General features: G+C 44.7%; 1 protein-coding gene and 1 long non-coding RNA gene across 4 annotated transcripts; both read right to left on the bottom strand.

The window, feature by feature from the left end:
• Positions 1 to 1,581: 1,581 nt before the first annotated feature.
• Positions 1,582 to 20,876, bottom strand: il17rd (interleukin 17 receptor D). Of its 3 annotated transcripts, XM_052077257.1 has the most exons (17): positions 20,669 to 20,876; positions 15,631 to 15,678; positions 12,179 to 12,233; positions 9,974 to 10,096; positions 7,668 to 7,786; positions 6,761 to 6,881; positions 6,602 to 6,646; positions 5,698 to 5,849; positions 5,539 to 5,604; positions 5,409 to 5,463; positions 5,008 to 5,118; positions 4,734 to 4,918; positions 4,545 to 4,660; positions 4,096 to 4,362; positions 3,400 to 3,912; positions 2,306 to 2,553; positions 1,582 to 2,231 (listed from the first exon to the last, which is right to left on the bottom strand). In XM_052077257.1, the coding sequence occupies exons 1-17, from the start codon at positions 20,786 to 20,788 to the stop codon at positions 2,116 to 2,118; spliced, it is 2,460 nt and encodes an 819-aa protein (XP_051933217.1). In that variant the 5' UTR covers positions 20,789 to 20,876; the 3' UTR covers positions 1,582 to 2,115. The 3 variants fall into 3 exon arrangements, with proteins under 3 accessions (XP_051933217.1, XP_051933215.1, XP_051933216.1); XM_052077255.1 differs by lacking the exon at positions 15,631 to 15,678 and having other exon boundaries at positions 20,669 to 20,875; XM_052077256.1 differs by lacking the exons at positions 12,179 to 12,233; positions 15,631 to 15,678 and having other exon boundaries at positions 20,669 to 20,798.
• LOC127608252 (uncharacterized) lies at positions 17,211 to 19,380 on the bottom strand. The gene is made up of 2 exons (XR_007964221.1): positions 18,406 to 19,380; positions 17,211 to 18,076 (listed from the first exon to the last, which is right to left on the bottom strand). It is a non-coding gene; the product is annotated as an uncharacterized LOC127608252 (long non-coding RNA).
• Positions 20,877 to 21,566: the final 690 nt, after the last annotated feature.

Here is a 21,566-nt window from a genome sequence, read left to right as displayed (position 1 = left end):
TTCTCCCACATTCCAAAAACATGCCCAGTGGGTTGATTGAACACCTCTAAATTGTACCTTGGCGTGATTGCGAGCGCGAATGGTCGTTCATTTAAGTGTGCCCTGCCTACTCTTCGAAGACGGCGGGGATAGGCTCCAGCACGCGCACGACCCTCATGAGTATAAGCGCATTAGAAAATGGAAGGATAAATCGCAAAACATTGCAACAATACGTAATTGAAAAATAAAATCTTTAAATTATTAGACAGAACAACACAAAATATACCAAAATACATATTTTCTAATAGTGCAGAAATACCATAAACATAAAAATAGCAGTTGGGAAAATAGTGAATTATATGATCAAGCAAAAAAAAAAGTTTTAAAATATATCAAAACAGCCCCCCAAATTGGAAAACAATGTTGAAACAATATAAAATATTCGATTAAAAAAGCACTAGGACTGAAACCAAAAAAAAGGAAAAGAAAATCTGAAATTGGAATAAAATATCTTCCAAAATAACAGAAACTAAAGGGAATGTATGATAATTTGAAAAATACAAATGTATATCAAAACAAAATTGCAAAAAAAACTCGCTTTTATTGTGAAGGTGCACCTTACGGCCACATGTTTGCTTGGATTCCTGTTCCTTGAAGCCACAACGCGATGTAACGCCTCCACGCCGGCCGTCAGCCTACTTTTCCCCTCGGGGTAGGACCAATTTCTCGCTTCGTCTCATCTCATCTACTGCAAGAAAGATGAGCTTCACTTCCGTTGGGAAACTTTCCTCCACTTTCTGGGTTTCAGTTGAAGTCCCGCCTTGCTATCGAATGGAACGGACAGGTCATTGATCATTTTGACGGCACTGCTGATCGGGCACACAGTGCATGTCTAATTCTTTTAGAGAAGTCCATATTTGCACAAAAATATCAACACGTAGCCGCCCTGTGAAAACGATTACCATCGTGGAACAATACAGGTTTATTTCCTATTTATGAACTTGAGCCAATTAAATAAAAAACTGTATTGGAAGAGCAAAAATACAGGCCCACTATAAAAATAAACAAAACATTTTTTTGTCATTTTAATTGGAACAACAGCAATTCATTAAATAAAATCCAAAATTACAGGAAAATCATGTCAATATTTTCCTAGAATTAAGTATTGCAAAATATTGAATTAAAATAAATAGCAACCTGTTTTTTAAAAAATATCTATATTGTACAAAATGAGGGAACAAACATTTTTTTATTCAGTAAAAATTATTTTATTATATCAATATTAAAATTAAAACACTCCCCTTATTTTAAATGAGTTTTCCATCTAAACATCCACTTTCAATTGCAGTAAATTACTGTTTGAATTTGTATTTTGTATAAAAATAGAATAAGACGATTTAATTCCTTTTAATTTTGTTGTTTAAAATAAGTTTTAAAAAGTACATTTTATTCAAGTGAAGAATTGTAAAAGGTTTTCTATGAATTGTCTCTTCATTTTTAAACTTGAAAATTTTCCCACACATTTTTTTTTTTATTGAATTAGTTTAAAATGTTTTTAAGTGTAATTTCCAATGGGTGAAGAATTCAGCAAAATGGCCGTGGTTCGTGTCACGAGATGTTTGTCATTTATTTCCTACATTTAAGGTACCCCTAGAACAGTACATTACGAGACGATGCAGAGAAACAAAACTCCAAACAATTAAAATTACAACAGACATTTCTGACAAAAGTAAAAAAAAAAGCTGCTATATACAAGATGAAAATGCTGTGTTCCCTTTTTCACTTTCATGTCCAGTTTCAATTCAAATGTTAACAACAGGACGTGAAGTCTTTAAACGCTAAAAAAAATTAAAATAAAAAATTTTAAACGACAAACATTGGCTACTGTTGTCGAGTCAGTATTCATCGCAAACGACTTTTTTGGCGGGGTAAAAATACACCTGCGTTCCAAATATCCTGTTCCATCAGTCCGCAGGTATGACAAAACTTCAACAGTGGGGAGAAAAAAAACCCCAAAACAAAAAAAAAACTCAGTGGTTCGCAAAAGTTCCTGTTGCACCACATATTCCAAATGCGTCGTTCTTCACACAAGTCACCACGGTTACCAACATTCCAGAACGTCCATCGCAGACGACGCTACAGCGAAGCCGCAGTTTCCAGTCCCGCACTTTGCGCAGAGTGGTGCAGTTCTGCTTTACAAACTGTGGGGGCGCTGCAGCCCAGAGACGTGACAACCGGTGGCTCCTCGTCTCCTATGTGACAAAACCCAAAAGTGGTGAGTGCGCCAAGACGTCAGCGTTTTTTCATGTGCTACTGGCGGGCTTACCCAAGCCAGACGACGACGACTCGCTCTCGGCCAGCGATGAGGAGTCGGCGTGCTCATGGGACAGCCCGTCCATCAAGGGGATGGACAGCTCAGAGGACGGCACGGAGGACTCGTAGATGCCCGAGTCGCGCGGCGGCGGTGGCGGCGGTGGCGGCGCTGGCGGCGGCTCGGGGCTGCCTGACGCTTCTGCAGAAGGAGCCTCGTCCTCGTCCCGGAGGAGGCACGGCGAAGGGGTTTGGGAGGACGTGCTAAATGAGAGTCAGAGCAAGCACGTAAGACAGGTGACCTCAGCCGAGGAGCTCGCAAGAGTCAAAAAAAAAAAACAATTTTTCCGTAGTGGACAGTGCGTGATGAAAGTGGAGTCCAAGTCGACTCATTGATAATGTCAGTGAGATTTGTTTAAACACGAGCCCACCATGAGCAAAAAACACAAAAAACCCACAAAAAAACCACAGGTCAACAGCAAATTTGAATCACACACGGCTTGATGTATTTTTGATGCAGATTTCTAAAATGCCGTTGCATAGTAGTAAAGCTGATTCATCGATGTTCAACCCATACAAATGTTTTTTTTTTCGTGTGATGGTTTATTTACAGTACACGAACTTTTTACATTTACATTTAAAAAAAAAAAACATTGTCGGTTGCCTAAACGCGTCCAAATTTCAACAAACTCGCATTTCTGTCCCTCACGATCGACGTGAAAAGATTAAACCGACCCCTAATCTTGATCTTCTACTCAAAAGCTATGCTGATCTTACAATACCTCCATCTAGTGGTAACCCATACAAATGTTTTTTTTTTCTGTGATGGTTTATTTACAGTACACAAAATTTTTACATTTATATTTAAAAAAAAAAAACAAAAAAAAAACATTGTCGGTTGCCTAAACGCGTCCAAATTTCAACCAACTCGCATTTCTGTCCCTCACAATTGACGTGAAAAGATTAAACCGACCGACCCCTAATCTTGATCTTCTACTCAAAAGCTATGCTGATCTTACAATACCGCCATCTAGTGGTAACCCATTTGTTCATGACGCTGCTTTACAAATCTAAATCTGGGAGAAGAGAATTCTCTGTGCTCCTATTTACCTGGAATTGTGTTCCAGCCTGGATGAAGAGCTCCGAGGAAGGGCTGGATCAAGACTGGGAGCAGGACTGCGAGCAGGATTGGGAACAGGACTGGGACTTGGTTTGGGACCCAGGCTGAGCTTATAGCTGATGGCGGCTGCGGGGTCGAGCAAGAGCGAGTTCTTCTTGGTCCTCCTGTCGTCACTCTTGGGCGTCTTCACCAGCACCTCGTTCAGAACCAGGCCGCCGTCCGGCCGGGAGGATGAAGTGGGCACCTTGTCGTCCCGGGCTGACGCAGACGCGGTGGCAACGGGCAGCGGGAAGCAAGAAGCGGCGGGCTTTTGGAACCAGTCCGGGTTTTGGCTGATGTACTGGTGCATGTTGCAGATGGCCACATAGAGCGAGCGGCCCGACTTGCTGCGGAAGTAATTCCTGCGCGAGATGTTGAGCGGCTGCGACTCGCGCTCGGCCAGACCCGAGCGCCCCGAGTGCAGGCGAGCGAACAGCTGAGGCAACTGGTCCATCAGCTTGAACCTAAACACACAACAAAACAAAGTCACTCGTTGAGGATGTGAAAAGTGTGTGTGTGTGTGTCTCACAAGGAGCATCTGAACTCCTCCAGATGGACACTGATGAAAACCTGCTTGGCAGGGGTCGCAGACGAGCACGTTTGAATAAAGCCTTTCATTGCTGATCTTGTTTTTTTTTTTTCTGTACCTGGGAGCCAAACTGAGGACGGTAGGAATGTCGTTCTCGGTGGAATAGTCGAAGTAGACGGCCATGAAGCGTTGGAGCTCGCCTGCACGGCCTTGCTCTTCGCCCTCCTGCCGCTTGGCCTGCCGCAACTTCTCTGCGATCATGGCCACGCCCGCCACAAACAGGTCACCGCCGGACCTCCCCGACGGACAGTCTGCGTCGCCGCCGCTGACGCTGCGCCGTCCGACCGGCGTCTTTCCTCGGCGGCTCTTCCGCTCCACAAAATAGCTGCGGGGACGGAAGCAAAGCAAAAGATTTGACGGAGGGCCGCACGTGCTCACGGAAGTGGCATGTGGCTGCAAAGTGAAGACGAAAGGAAGCATTTTTATCTGGAGAGTATTTGCACCACCTAGCGGCCGGGAGGGTAAGTACACATTGAGAGAAATGAAATTGCGGTCTCGATGACGTACCGAAGTCCTTTGGAGCAGACGGTGATGATGAAGTTGGCTTCGTCCAGCTGCCGGCTGAGCCACGACATCTGACCTTCCCTGCACATCTCCAGATGCTCCCACAGGTCCAGCACCACCTGATCGTCAACATGATTTGACAGGTGAGAACAAACGTGAACTACAGGCGGAACTCCGCCGCCGTTTTCTCACCTCGCAGCCGCAGAAGTCCTGCAGGAAGTACGCGAAGCTCTGTATGACTCCGGCGTGCTTCGCGCCGTCACGGTCGGAGTAGCAGATAAAGACTTTGGGGCGGGGCCACGGCCTCTCGGCACTCAACGCCGCACTCTGATTGGACGATTCGCTGCTCTCCTCGTCCAGCTGGCTGTAGATGTTTTCTAACAGGGGGAGTCGCCGGTCCACCGGTCAACATTTTCGATGACCACGACAAGCAATCGATCAAGACTTCCCCCCACCCCACCCTCACCTTGCTGCTTCTTGCGGCACATGACGGTGAAGAGCGTGGCGAAGGCTGACATGATGACCAGCGGCACTGTGATAGCCATGGCGCGGATAGGCCCCGCCCATGGCGAGTGCACTGGAACGCGACAAAAAAATAAAATAAATAAATAACGCACCCTTCTTTTAAAAATTAAAAAAATAAAATAAAATAAAAAAGAAATTCCATGATGTCCATTTTAGGATGAACCAAGTGTAGAATTTTATTTATGAAATTTAGAAAATATGTACCCGTAGATATACAAATATAGCCATTTGTATCCCCCTAAAATACGCAAGTAATTATACTATTAAAAATATATGTATACACAAAAAAAACGAAGAAAAAAAAAACAACTAAATTTGCAGTCAATTGAATAATCGCCTCACCTTGGCTGACATAATACTGCGTCTGCTTCCTGGTGGTGTTGCTTTCGTCTCGTAGCTGCGCCACAAAAGATGAAATTTGCATCGCAAAGGTGACGAGCATCTCACGTTGACATGCGGGGCGTTTGCGTACCTCGATGGTGTAAGTCCCCGGAGTGACGTCCTGCAGGATGCAGGTGGTCTTCAGCAGGTTCGCGTCCTGCCAACGCAAATGATTGAATATGAAGAATTTGAGAGCGGGACATGGGGGCGGGGGTGGGGGGGGCTACGTTCTGATTTCGTGCGCTCGTACGGGTTTGCAGCGCTGCAGTCGGAAGGGTCCGTCCTGGCGCAGCTTGTAGTAAAGGTAGTAGAGATGGAAGGCGAAGGAAGGCGGGGCTTGCTCGAAGCTGACATGGAGCTTGGAGCCCAGCTGGGACACGCTCAGCATCTTCGGCTTCCAAACTGCGCCGACAAAGAATCACAAAGTCTTGTTTAAGTATATTTTTGCTACGGGGCGCAATCCTCGCATCCATCGCGACACCATATTTGGACACAGGGTTTCCACCCTTAGATTATTCATTCATTCATTCATTCATTCATTCGTCTTCCTAACCGCTTGATCCTCACTAGGGTCGCGGGGGGTGCTGGAGCCTATCACAGCCGTCTCCGGGCAGTAGGCGGGGAACACCCTGAATCGGTTGCCAGCCAATCGCAGGGCACACAGAGACGAACAACCAACCACGCTCACACTCACACCTAGGGACAATTTAGAGCGTCCAATCAGCCTGCCACGCATGTTTTTGGAATGTGGGAGGAAACCGGAGCACCCGGAGAAAACCCACGCAGGCCCGGGGAGAACATGCAAACTCCACACAGGGAGGCCGGAGCTGGAATCGAACCCGGTACCCCTGCACTGTGAAGCCCACGTGCTAACCACTGGACTACCGGGCCGCCTACCCTTAGATTAGATTCAGTATATTACTTTGAATACAGCTTCATGAACATTTGACGTCAGCTCTTTGAAACGACCTGCAAACTGGTCATAAAATGGGATCCGAGTCCAATTGGAAATGGTTGAGCACTTAAAATGAGCAGTTATTAATGAGGACTTATTTTTACATTATCTGGCAAGAAAACACACACACACACACACACACACGCATGCACACACGCACACATGTTTACGGTTATGACAACAAAGGCGAGGAACTTACATGGTTTACAGACCAGGTTTTCTGAGCCCAGCAAGACTTCACAGGCTGCAACGCGACAACACACACCAGTTAAAACACACACACACACACACACACACACACACACTAAAACTAATAGGCTGGCTAGGTGTGCTAAACATGAAAGCAAACGGCACTTACAGTTTGTCCTGAGGAAAGACGGCGGGAAGAAGCTGTCGTTCATCAGCGTAGGGAAAGGAACAACGCGCACCATGTAGTCCGTGTCGAAGCTCAAGTCGCTGAACGGCTGACTGCTCAGCTTCTGTGTCAAGCGGACCGTTTGCAGATAGTCAGGAGGCTCGCGGCAATATCGGGCAATGGACCACTTAGAAAATATTGCAGCCGTTTTGGACATTTGCAGACTGGTAAATGCACTTTGACCTTTCCGGGTCAATTTCATTTGACCCCGTGTCAACTTTTGAATGCGAAGGTCATACTGAAGTGAGTACTTTGTGATGTGCAGCCAACGTTGGATGTTCCGGCACTTTTTTTTGCACAACTTGCCGTTTTCCAACGACGGCAAAATACACAACGAGCGTTTGATAACAACGGGAACTCAGTTTTGAGGATTCGTCCGTACCCGAATGTCCAACTACAAGTGAGTTGTATGAAAAGCAAAACAACGTTTCCCATAAGAAATAATGAAAATCGAATTAATCCGTTCCAAAAATGTAAACGACTGAGTGCAATCGCTCAGGTTTGATTTTTGACAGGATGCGTTGTGCTGATGTTGCCGAGCAGACCGGGAAGCTTATTTTTGCCTCGAGTTGTTAATAAAAGCTTTTATTATGGAGTACACGATGTCTCTTGTAGAATATTATACAACTCACAAAACGCTTTGGACGCGCACACGGCAATCCTGCTAAATGATTGGCTGTGTCCCACGTTTTACAAAAACCGGGACAATATTCTCACGAAAAAAAAAAATTGGGCGGGAATAGCATATCCAAAAACCTTCTGCTTTTCTTTGACTCTCACAGCCTCTCCCTTGCAAATTTGTGGGGAGTCGTCGACCGAAAAAAGAAAAATGAGTCCACCCTTGTCTTACCGTGTTCTTGTAGGAGAAGTTGAGCTGTCGCGGGTCTTTGAGGACGAGATGTTGGCATCGTTTCCCGTCAGGATTCTTGTCCTCCAGATAAACCCGGAAGCCTTTGATGTGTTCAATTCCTGCACAAACGAGTCAGGAGCGTCAGCTGTCCATCCAACCATCTCTTGTTGCTAGGCGGAATTCCAAGTTCAATAAATACAAAACGTTTTACAATTTCTCCAAAACATTTTTCAACCACGTTATTCTATGATGTTGTTGCGTAACAGACGTACAGATTCTCCATTCTTCAGTGAGATGCACTCGGTTATTCTTTGCTTAGGATAAAGAATATATGCCTGTATCGATTATCATATTCGTTGTAGACATTTTTGTGAATGTGCCATTTAGTTCAACAATTTCGACGGTTCGCCGTTGCTTCTAAATGACAACGTCCCAGAATGGATGGAGGGGGGGTGACGTTGTCCTGGAAATTTGCCGAAATTTGGAGGCAGGTTGCGGAATATCCTCACTTCACTGGCTTCTGTGTCGGGTTCATTTCGCGTGAAAGTGACTGACATGCTCCTTCCTCATTTCTTTGACATGCCTCCTCTCCTCCCCTTGCCATCAAATTTCACTTCTGGCTGTCCACGCCCCCCCCCCCCCCGCCCCCCTGCCAAGGGTTCCTCCACCTGCACCCCCCCATTCTCTTTTATCCCCCCTCAAAGCCTCTTTGACTCTTGTAATGAGAGCTTTCCATGCACGGGACATGTTGTTCTCATTAGCCAGACAGCAGAACAGGTTTTTCCGTCTCCGGGCAGATTCCTGGGCACCTTTCCCAACTCCTTCCTTCCTTCCTTTCGTCCTTCCTTCACTCCTTCATGACCTATTTTCTCAGGCTTTGACTTTAGCCACAGTTACTTCCAAAATATATCCCATCAAGGGATGTAATGTGTCCGAATACGAACTGCGCCTTATTGCAAAGGCAGAATTCCAAATTCAACAAATGTACTTTTTTAAAATTTTTTTTCTCAGCTGCTTGTTGCTAGGAAGAATTTCAACAAATGTCAGTCGGTTGCTGGTCGCGGGGGTTACGATGACGCACTTATTTTCGCACCTCAGGCAAAAACCACAACCTCTTTTGAACTGCCTGTAAAAGTACGCCGCTGGAGGAGGACGCAGAACGTCGTCCTGTTTGTTCAGAGCATCGCTGGGACGGCAAATACTTTTGCGGCATTTTTGGGTCCTTCTGTGGGAAAACAAGAGGCTGCATTGTCACAGCCACGGTCTTCAAGTTACACGCACGCGCACACACATTCTTTGGCGCTCCCATGGAGGTAGTGAGTGACGATCAAAGCGGCGCACAGTTAAATCCTTCCATGTGATCCCCCCCCCCTTTGTGGCGAAAAAAAAAATTGCCCGTGGACTTTCAGGGGCTCCGATTTGGATATGTTCTCGATTCGATATTGTGCACCCTGGTCAACATTTGATGAGACCACAAAACACACATAGTAGGAGCCCCTAGAAAGTTTAAATGAAAAGAAAAAAGCCCTAAATGCAGGATTAAGGTTTTAAAGCAAAGGTTAGGGTATCAAGGCAGGGTTAGGGTTTCAAATTTGGCTTTAAAGAGCGTTAGGTTTTCCTAGGTTGGGTTCGGGTTTCAAGACGGGACTGGGGTTACAAATGAGGGCTTCAACAAAGGGTTAGAATGTCAATTAAGGGTTCAAAGTAAAGGTTGAGCATTCAAGCCACGTTCAGGCTTTCAAATTAGGGTTTCAATTAGGGATTAGCATTTTCAATGCGAGTTTGAAGCAAACATTCGGCTTTCAAGATAGGGGTTAGGGTTTGAAATAAGGTTTGAGGCAGGGTCAGGTTTCATTTGGAGGATTTGCCGTGAACACAACAGGCAAGTTTGGGATTTTACATTATAGTTTTCATTTTGTTTTGATTTTTTTTTACAATTTTGTTCATTTTAATGAGTTTTCAGACTTTGTCATATTATTAGCTTTAGTTTTGGCTTTTTTTTCTCGGAAATGCTTCTATTTAGTTTCGTTCAATGGATTTAAAATCTAAGACCAAGGCTCATGTATTAAGTTAAATGACAAATATGAAAACAAAAAGCATTTTTTCTGTTAATTAAAGGTGGCTTCCATTAGTTTTGCAAATGGAAAATGGAGTTTAGCTAGTTTTCTCTTTTAAAAAAAAAAACGGTTTTCATTTTATGTGAACTGAATTTTTTTTTTCGACTTCAGCATTCATTACATTGTTAAGTTTTGGTAATAATCGCGAACTTCGAACACGCGGACATTAGAGATATGTCGGAAGCATACCTAGCGGACTGGCCGACCAGTGGACCACGACTCCGGCTTGTTGGTCGCAGGCCAGATGCGTGAAGGAGACGTTGGCCACCTCGTGGATGACGTGTTTGCCCAGCGGGGAGTTCAACGAGCAGTCTGGAAAAACAACACAAACTCATATAAATGTTGCCGCTAGCACCGCAAGCTAACGTAGCATCCTACTGTTAGCGTTCACTTGACAACTTTCGAAGCACTGAAACTTAGACTAAGATATCCTTTATTCGTCCCACACTGGGGAAAGAAGAAGAAATGTTGGCTGAAGTGCTTGGGCACCAGCACGGTCTTCGCAAAAGCTAATTTACAACCCTATTCCTAGCTTGAAACACCAATTTAAAAACCTCACCACATCTCCAATCCCCAACTTGAAACCTGTATCAAAACCATCTTTTAAAACCGTAACCCTGCCTTCAAATCCAATTTCAAAAATGTAACCCTGGACCGAAACCCTAAACCTGCCTCGACACCCTAATGTAACATTTAAACCTTATTCAAAACCTAAATTTGAAACCATAACCCTGTCTTGTGTACTATCAAACGTGTAGCTCTTCGCCTTGGTCAGTAACCCCGTCTTGAAACCCTAATTTCACATCCGAGCACGTTCTTGAAACCATCATCTAACCTTCAAATTTGAAATCCCAACCCACTTGAAACTAAACCCGAACTCCATCTTCAGTCGAAACCCTCACCCAGTCTTGCAAACCGCATCGCAAATAAATGACATCTTTTGTGCGGTTCAAGCCAAAGCTTGACGAGTGGAAGAGGAAGGAGGGCAAAAGCTCAGACACGACTCGCTGCCCCTCTTTGGAGGAGGGGGGCGGGGGGAGGGGCGTCCTGCAGCTTAGGAAGGACGGAGGAACTCTTTCAGCTTTGCGGATGCGACGCGAGTCACTGATTTGCTTCGGAAAAGACTAAGGGAGAGGAGGGCGAGGGTCATGTTCAGGACCGTTGGAGCAGGTTAAACGGATGCTAAGCTCATTAGCATAGCGGCAGGCAAAAAAATGACGAGACGGGCCGTTTGATACAAAACTGGGCGGGGACAGAAAAAAAATAAAAATTAAAAGCCTCACACTGCCCCACCCTTACCTTGAAAGTCTCACCTTTGTTTAAAACAATTTATAATGTTAACCTGGCCTTGAAATCCAAGTTTGAAACCGTAAACCGGTTTTAAAAACCCCAATTTCAAGTCCTACTGCTCTCAAAGGTCAGTATACCGAAGACAACAAAAACTTTGTCGCATGCCACATTTAAAATGGCGGAGATGAAAAAGGCAATGCGCATGTTGGCATTTGAACACACACACACACACACACACACACACACACACAAAAGGACGACGCAAGTGCGAGTCTCGCTCATGGTCACGAACAAAAGGGCAGCCAGCCGGGAATCAGACACGGCTCAAGAACTTGACTTGTACCCGCCGAGAGACAAAAGCGGAGGAAGCGCGGGTCTTAAAATGTGTGTGTGTGTGTGTGTGTGTGTGTGTTTTGTGGGTCAGAGGGCAGTTTAGGGGAGCACAACATTGATCCTGAGCTCTGATTTCACTTTTTGGCACTGGTAACTGAACCATTTTTTTCCCCTTTGAAAATGTCACTATACAACTACTTGTATTCAGTATACAGTGTGTGTGTGTGTGTGTGTGTGTGTGTGTGTTTTTTTCCAATTCAAGAAGTGCACGTGTACACGATGACACGTGACAATTAGTACACGATGCGCAGTTCCTCATCTCGTTTGAGCTTTTTGACTGATCCGAAAGATCCACCGAATATCGCCTTCTGTGAAGTTAGCATCAAACAGACTCTCTTCGTCTTCTATTCAAAAGCTGTGCTGATCACAAATCCAAAGCAACGTGACGGGGTAACGTTGGTCATTACAATGTTATAACAAAATGAAACTTCACGGCCAGGCTGGGTGAGACGGTCCTCCGCATCTACAGGTTGGAAAAACGTAACTGACGTACAGCGACGGCTATTTGGTGGTGGCCGTACGCAGTTGGATTCCGGTTGACCGACAAAAAAAACCTCCATGGCAGTGTTTGAGTTAACACGCCGAAGAAGGAAAACAGCTTCCAGGTTGGACAGCAACTGCCTGCAAATATCTCTTCCATATTTCTGACATTTGGACAAAAATGCGTGACTTTGTTGATTTCATTAAACAACAAATAAAAAGGAAACTCACTGTCGCTTCTGAGCGTGATGGCCAACCTGCGACCCGCATCGGCCCCGGACTGCATCTGTGTGTGAGAGATCAAGAGACAAGCACATATATTAGTATTGAAAGATAACCTGGGGGGGGGGAAAATCATTTGAAAGTCATATTGGACACAGTCGTGACTTTTGATTTTGTGACAATTATCAAGCGTCTCTGAAAGAAAAACCGGGCACATATCGCGAAGCTGAAAAAGACTCAAGGCCGCCTTGAAATGATTATATGCCATTTGCGTGCATTTTATGAATACAGTCTTATTCCCGCTTTCATGCCGTCCTGAAAGAGCGTGACATCCAGTCCACATCGCTGGTTTCCGTATGAAAGGCGCCGATGGCTCGGACGGCACAATTTTGCAGGGTGGCTGCGTGAAATGGGAGCATGAGCTCACATTTGGCGTTGGCCGCCACGCATTGGACCCGACACCTCTGAGGAGCCTTTTACAACCTTGACCTGCTTGTCGCCCCTCTCACACACTGACACACACACACACACACACACACGCAGGCTTGTTTGAGGTGTCAGACAATGGCAGCACACACACAACAAGCACACATAAATGCCTGAAAGCATTCAGACAGATGTCCCACTGTGTGTGTGTGTGTGTGTGTGTGTGTGTGTGTGTGAGAGAGAGACCCCCATTAGCAGCCACTGTAACTCAGCAGTTGGTGAGTGCATGCATGTGTTTGTCGTTACAAACTTGTGAAAACCCTCATTTGCCCTCAAACCAAACACACAGACGCACACACACACACACACACACATCAGCGCCAGCACTGAACCATCAAACAAGCCTTTGATGCACTCGCATATACACACACACACACAATCAAATGTCCTCACAATCTAAAGGCGGGACGACGAGGGTTGTGGCACAAGCGTCGAAAGACTTTGTGGGGACATTTTGTGTGTTTGTGTTCAAAGATGGGGTTGGTCAAGGGTTGTGCCACTCAAAAAGAACGAGAGACACACACACAGACACACATACACACACACACACAACAAAGTGGGTATAAGTAGCACTTGTGTCATGTTCCGTTTGTAGTTATATTTGGGGGGACTTTAATTTTGGCAGAACAAACCGGAAGTACCTTGTCATGTTGCGTATTTGGTTAGATTCTACGGCACTTTAATTTTGGTAACACAAACCGGAAGTACCTAGTCCAGTGAAGACCCCATGGTTTCGCGCTAGCTGTTGTCATCGTTTCTCGTTTTCTTCTCGAGTATATGCCTTGGAAAGCGTCGTCTGTAAGTTGAACCCTGTTTAGACTGCACTTTCATGATATCTACCAAACCGTTACTTCAGTTTCAGCATTGGAAATGTGCAATATTAAGAACGATTTTCCGTCCGTTTTTGCTATGCTACATTAGCGCTTGGCTATCCATATTAGCATATGGGCTACTGCACGCTCGTTGTGGCTATTTTCAATGTTAACCGTGCATATTTTGGTTATTTCTGTTCCAAGCTTATATTGCGTTTTGAAAAGTTAACATAACAATGTACAGTGATGACACAGAGACATTTAATTTTGAACGGTGTGAAACATCCCCCTTTTTGTGTTTCGATTTCTCTGTACAGTTTTCAAAAAATCTAAGGAAAAAGAAACTAAAGCTCCATCTCAACATTGTGGATCCTTGGTCTTTTTTCGTTGTTCGCTAACTGTCTATCTGTTCACGTCTCGGACACGGACAAGTAGGACAGAATAACTTGTCTGTCTTGTGATTTACGGGACAACCTTGAACGCAACGCCGCTTCTTTTTTTGGTTGTTTTTCTTTTTGATGGAGCAGCAGAAAAACGTCAAGTTGTCAAAAGGCGGGAAGTGGCCATGAGTCCAGGGGCTTCTAAAAGAGGCCGCCCCAACCGTTTTTCACCTTGAGCCACAAGACACGTCCAACCCACCCCCCCACACCCCCCCGTCACTACTGGAATTCCCAGACCTTCCCACGACTTGGCCGTTTGTTTTTTTTTTGTTTGTTTTTTTAAATAGACAGGTGCTACTGCTCTTTCCAGGTGTTTCCCTCAAGTTGGAATCAAGGACCCTCCCCTCGCCCCTCCCCCAAACAAAAAAAAGAAACAGGCCTTGTAATTTAGCGCTGCCGCCACTTTGTCTGAGAGGCTTACTTCCACGTGAGGCTCATTGGGACAAAAGGCCTGACATTCACACAAAACGCTTGCTTCAAACTGCAACAGCCAACTTGATGGTGTTCAATAAAACGTTTTTCTGGGGGGTGGGGGTAGAGGGGGGGGGGGGTTGTTGTTGTTACTTCCCACAAAAGTGCTACTGAGTCCATCGTGGCTTATTCAAAGTTGCCTTCTTTTTCAATTTCAGGGATGGGTCCTCGAAAAATTTTCGTCCATCCTTTTAGAATCAACTTTTCCCACCAAATCTGCTTTAATTTTGTTTCGTGGGACTTCCCGGGAAGTGCCACGGAGTGCGTCACGGCTTCTTCAAAGCCAAATGGTCAACTTCCTGCTCAATTTCGGGAATGGCCGCTCGAGACTTTTTGCCATTCGTCTTATCATGATAGACGTGTCCACCCAATTTCATGTCCATTGGTCAAACGAATGTCTCAGATTCAATTTTTTTTTCCTTTCAAGGGGGTAATATTAACTTCCTGTTTGTTCTCAGGCATCAAACCTTGAGATTTTTTATTTATTTTTATTAGAATTTAGTCCTGCCTGGAATTTGCCCAGAATGGTTGATTCAAACCAAAATTGCTGAAACTCTTTCAATTAAATTAAAAAAAAAAATCTAGATGATGAGAGGCAATGGCTGAAGCTAAAGAAGGCTAAAGTTAAGCAGAATTTCCCCCGGGGGAAATCCCCGAATGACTTCCTGAGCTAATCACCCGACTAAATTGCAGCCCGGGCTTGTGGATGACGCGGCGATTAATCACGGCGATGCCGCGAGGGCAGAAGGTCGAGACTGGAGGAGGGAAGCGAAAAACGGTGGCTGGAGGAGAGAAGAAAAAAAGGGAAGGATGACGGAAAACGTAACAATCAACAGAACTGCGGGGAAGGAAAGAGGAGAAGGAGGAATCTGATTAAACAGGAAGTGCTTCAATTATGTCCGCCGAGCTCCATTTTGTTTGCCGACTCACTTCCAGATGTGCGTGTTCAAGCCTAACAAGACTTTGCCGTAAAATATTTGTTCCAAAGGATGAACTCTGCGAGATTTGCTTTGTTTCGTTGACGTTCTTCTTTGGGAGGAACGATGAAACAAAACAGACGGCCATTTTGTAATTTAGACCTTCATCTTGGCTACCTGCTTCCCATTGGAGACAATTCCCATGGATGCATTTGTCAAGTACCAGCCCAAAGTGGCTGCTTCAAACCAAAATGGTCGTCTTCCTGTTCCATTTCTTCCAAGTCTCTTTGGACTCTTTGGGAGGGGGGGGGGGGGGGTTATAATAATATGCTTGCCCCCAATATCAGGTCGATTGGTTGATTCCTATTCCTGTCGAGTGTTTCCTAAGGGACAAAAGAAGATTTTTCTGTGGTTTTCGTTTTGTTTTGTTTTTTTTCTTTTGGTGGGGGGGTGATATCTTTGCTGTAGTGTGAAGGTAATCCAGGTGGCACTTTGAATTCTGGTGGAGGGGGAGAGCGTATTAAATCTGCACCGGAATGCAGGACCTTCCTTCTTCCTGCATTTATTTTCCAGACACATCTGGAGTTGCCAAGCGGTCGGCAAGGCTTTACCCCTCCCCGAGCGCGCACGCATATGTGTGTGTGTGCGTGGTTCGAAATAAAAGAAAAATTCTCAAAGTAAAGCTGTGATCAGCAGCTGTGCAGGAGGAATTCAGTCCGCACAAAGGTGAGGCGCAACAATGCAACCTAAATAAAGAAGTGTGTGTGTGTGTGTGTGTGTGTGTGTGTTCAGCCAAGCAGAGATTTCCCACCAAGAGGAACAAAACCTGCAACTTCCACCTCCTGCCTGACTGCTCCTCAATGACCCCCCCCCCCCAATCCCAATAGTCCAACTCCTGCTTAAATTCGGACTCCTTCCTATCTGCCCCCCCCCCCCAAAAAAACTAGGATCAAATCCACTCCTTCCATCCACATGGAAACCTTCCATTGATTAACAAATGAAAACTAACATGCGCCATAAGTACTTCTCAAAAGTGACTGGGGTCCACGAACCGTAGCTTGGGGTTCCCCAAAATAATGCGTTATCAAGTGCGACAACCATTTGGAACATTCATTCATTCATTCATTCATCTTCCGAGCCGCTCGATCCTCACTAGGGTCGCGGGGGTTGCTGGAGCCTATCCCAGCTGTTTCCGGGCAGTAGGCGGGGGACACCCTGAATCGGTTGCCAGCCAATCACAGGGCACACAGAAACGAACAACCATCCACGCTCACACTCACACCTAGGGACAATTTAGAGTGTTCAATCAGCCTGCCACGCATGTTTTTGGAATGTGGGAGGAAACCGGAGCACCCGGAGAAAACCCACGCAGGCCCGGGGAGAACATGCAAACTCCACACAGGGAGGCCGGAGCTGGAATCGAACCCGGTACCTCTGCACTGTGAAGCCCACGTGCTAACCACTGGACTACCGGGCCGCACCATGGGAACAATGTATCAATAAACAATCATATATTCATATATGATTACAGTCAAACCTCAGTTTTCGAACGTCTCTGTTCACGACTGAATCGGTTTTCGACCCAAAATTTCGAGTTTTTTATACCTCGGATGACGACCGAATTGCGGTTCTCGAACAAACTGAGCGCACTTGAATGCATCGCTTGACTCATCTTGCCTCCCTTACACGAGGAAGTGACGCTTGTCTCGCGTTCCATTGAGAACAGACGTGTTCAGTACAATTTTTTTTTTTTTTAAGAAGAGCGTGGTTTCGTTTTTTGAACAAATCGGTTTTCAAACAGCCTTCTGGAACGGATTATGGTTGAAAACCGAGGTATAAATGAAATGACAGTTTGCTTGAGAGACCCTGATTCTGTGTCAGTGGACATCGATACATCTCAGCTTTCACTTATTTCCCGCCATAATCTCGCATCACCGTCTGACAACACATCGACGGCGAAGCCCACCCAGACATTTTACCCAAGTTTCACACGGGAAGGACGCCGAGGCTCTCTGATGTCAAAAACATACAAGCCCCCGCGGTACAAGGAGCCCGGACAGTGAGAAACATGCCTGGAAAGTTGTGATTCTGGCCAGGAGGAAGCGGACTGATTTTCCCTGCGCGTCCTCCTGCAGATGTTTTACACACACACACACACGCAGGCAGACAGACGAGGGGTGAAAAAGAGAAACCACAGGATCATCCGGCTTAGCTGAACACAAAGGGATGTTTTTCCAAGGGCGAGTGTTTCGGGTGCAGGTGAAAGCGGGAAATACGATCCAGGAAGCGGGATATCTAAGATGGGATCTAAGCGGGGGTGGAGTCGCTCTGATCCACAGGGACCGGTCGCAGAAGATGAGGAAATGATTGATCGTGAACAGTTCTTCAAAAGAAAAAAAAAATGCCACGTGCTTTTATTTTTTGTTTCATTGAAACTGATATTAACATAAGATTATGAGTCAAGACGCTGTATTCCAATAAAATTAGCCAAAAGAGACTTATAATAAAATAAGATTCGCACTTCCAACCAAGATAAGGTCAACAAAAGGTGAACTGCGTGCCAATGACATAAACCTCAGGAACTCAATCTTGAAACTTACCTTCACAGTTTAAAATCGAATGGGACACATTCAACACAAAGCTCTCGTCTCTCCTGCCAGCCAACATGGATGAATTTGCCCTTTATGATATGAATCATTCAGCAAAATGTTCGGAATGTCTTGAATGTGGTCATTTTACTTACAGATTGAATAAAACAACAAAAACAACAAAAAATATTGGCTCAATCTTTACAACAGTGGTCACCAACATGGTGCCCGCGGGCACCAGGTAGCCCGTGAAGACCACTTGAGTAGCCCGCCAGTGCCTGGACATTGTGATTTGCTAGTAGAAATTATGATTTAAAAATGCAAACATTGGCAGTACTGTGAGACATTTCGAAACACGATCAAAGTCTGACAATTTAAATCATCAAGTATTAAAAATAACCCATCCTCATATTATTGAAGGTATTTTGGACAAATATGTTATTTCAGACGTGTATCAATTTGGTAGCCCTTCACACAATCGGTACACATGAAGTTGCTCTCACCCTCAAAAATGTTGGTGACACCTGCTTTACAATATAAGTATGTGGCACGCAGGCAACAGCGCAGAACAATGTTAACTGTCGAAAGACACATCGCCACCTACAGGCCTGGCATGCAAATAACATGTTTGCTTTTATTGGGTCTTTTCCTAAAATCTCACACCTCTAACCACTTCACACCTGTTGAATAGCAAAGCCTCGAACCCCCACATTCAGCATCCTCTGATGTGTATGCGTGTGTGTGTGTGTGTGTGTGTGTGTGTGTTTGGGTGGGATGGCAAGTGGGGTTAGGGGGGTTGTTGCAGGAAGGAATGTTTCAGTGGGTAAACAGTCTGGGGCTTCCTGTAGACAACACTTCAAAGGCTAAAAGGGGAAATACAGATACAGCGCACACACAGACACCGATGGACTGACACACACACACACACACACACGCACACACACACGCACACACACAGTAACAGAGTAACACAAAACACTCAAACATGACATAGGTGGGAGGGACGTTGGGCCACAATTTAGATGCAACAAAATGCTAATTTGTGGCTACAAATTTGTTAGCATGTGCGCGCAAAATAGAAGTGAATAATATTAAAATATTTCCTGGACAGCTGGGTAGGCAAATGGAGCGCACCTTCTCAAGAGATCCTAAGGGAGCATGTAAAGCCATTGATTGAAGATCTAATTTTAAGATGGATGCACTAGTATGTCCCTTGTCCTTTACCCCACGAGTAGGACAACTGTGTCTTACAAGTAACGTCGAATAAGTGAATCGTTAAACGCACTTAAACTCGACTGTTAAACTAGTGTGCTGCCGATTAACCCTCCAACACACCAAATTAGGATGGCGCATTTATTCCACATGCTTGAAGGCCAGCTGGAGTAAATGCAAAGAAGTAAACACCGCAAGCTAACATTAGCACATATGTATGAATGATGACCTTACTTGTGTGCACACACGCACACAGAAGATGGCAGACACGCACACGCACGCACACAATACATCATTTAAACCTCTGGAGCAACGAAAAACATGGAGCAGAGATGAAACATCTAAAGTCAAATCAGATGTGGGTTTTTTTTTTCTTAAAAGAAAAAAAAAGATGTGTTAAGTTTTGTAAGCCTGCGCTTGCCAAACATGTGTTTTTAGCCAGCACAGCTGCTAGCAGCACATGTCACAGGGGTCCACAGGGATCCTTGTGAGACCCCCTCAAGCAAGTGAAAGCCATCAAATGGGAGGAAGCCAGTTTATTATTTTTTTTGTTTTGTTTTTTTTTTTTACAACCTGCAATTCAGCCAAAGCCACAAAACCGTTGGTGGGCGCAATTCTTTCGGTTTGCCCACCCCAACTTTAGAAGTTGTACAATTGACTTCATGTTTAGACAGAACAAACCGTCACAATCAGCAACAATCGCGACATACCGCAATGGGTTCCCATTGGAATTCTTCACATTGCACCCATATGACTAAAATACATTTGACAGAATTATCACAATCGTGGCTAAATTACACGGGAGCCGAATTGAGGGCAACGATAATAAAAAATGACAACAACGTCCACAAAGCGGGAATTCAGACTTAAAGATGGGCAGACATTGTCCAAGGATGTCCGAAGTTTAAATTGCAACTTTTTTAAAGAAAGGTTACGCAAGACAACATAGTTGTCCACATTCCACAAACTACAATTCATTTTACTAGTTTTCAACAGTCTTGGACTACGATGACACCATGGCCGAATTCAAGGCAAGAAATATGGTTCATAGGTGACAACTTTTTTAAAACGGCAACAACGTCGACAAGTTTACAAGGCGGTGACCGATCTTCAAGTGTCACCTTTTCAAACGGACCTCGGCTTTGTCGGTACGCAAGTCTAATAGATTCACTCGCCCAACGCGATTACAATAAATATTAGTTATTAGAGTTTTTAGAGTTGCAACACCCATGGACTAATTTCACACAAGCCAAATTAAAGACCAGAAACGATGCTAACTAACTGACTGCACACGTTTGCTTGGCGCCGGACCTTTTCTAAATTGCCACTTTTTCGAGTGGAGTTCGGCATGGAAGGTAAGAAAAATGCTTCGACAGGTAAATTGACACTCGCCATGTAAAAAGAAAGTTTAAAATACCCATTTACAAATCAATTAAATTTGCAACTTCAGGCTAATAAGTATTACGGACTAAGTGGAAAAAAATGTGTGACAACACATAAAAAATGCGCCGACACCTGAACGGGTGAACGACTTACTGAGTAGCAAGTTACGACGTCAAGATTTTTTTTTTACCTTGAAGCCACATCGTTCCTGATTGTTCCTCCTGTTGGCGGAAAGCGTAACCCCACGAGTTACATTCCATATGAGGAGTAAAGCAGAGAGACCCACAAAGAGGGAGCGAATGTCCGCCATTCCTCCCCGAAGTCTCGACAACTTCTGCAGCACAAGCTTTCACGTCGCCGATGCGCGTCCAGGTGTCCATGCGCATGCGCATCCAATCGATCTGTGCGTGCGCCCTTGTGAGAGCGCGAGTGTGGAGTACTACGGACCCCCGTAAAGTCGCGATTCGGTACTCACGGGTTTTGCAAATTTTATACTTTAAAATATTTTGGGAACTTGGAGCTACCCCCACTGTTATGGAAAACGTTTAACACCCAAAACATTTTCTGGAACGCTTTTTTTAAGTAAGAAAAATACCACTAGATTGTAATGTATAAACGCAGGCAGTAATAATAAAGATGTTCGATACCACTATTTTTCAGAGTATTGATACCTTAGTACGTTTGGTACATAAAATTTCAATTAACACTGTGGCAGATAATTGGGAAGTTTCTTTTTTGGATTCCTGAACTGGTTTTGATTAATGCATTTTTTATGGGATTTTTATTTATTCAAATGATTTTTTTGTTTTGGCTTGGCTGGATTTTAGATTTGCAACAAATGCATTCTTTCGATCGGATAAATGACATTTGAATCCATTTTGATTTGATTTTCAATTGAATTGGATTTTGATTTATTTGATGGGGCTTTGTTCAATTAAATGCACTATTTGATGGGCTACTCAATTGTATTACACAAGAAACTACCGGATGGAAAAAAAATGTATCCCCGTAATTGTTCAAGGAGTCAATAAACAAAACAAGCAAAACAAAATGAAGGGTGCGTTTGATATGTCAAAAACACTCAGTCC

This window comes from Hippocampus zosterae, chromosome 9 (genome assembly GCF_025434085.1).
Source record: "Hippocampus zosterae strain Florida chromosome 9, ASM2543408v3, whole genome shotgun sequence".
Lineage (NCBI taxonomy): Eukaryota > Metazoa > Chordata > Actinopteri > Syngnathiformes > Syngnathidae > Hippocampus > Hippocampus zosterae.
This window is presented reverse-complemented; position numbering and strand designations above follow the sequence as displayed.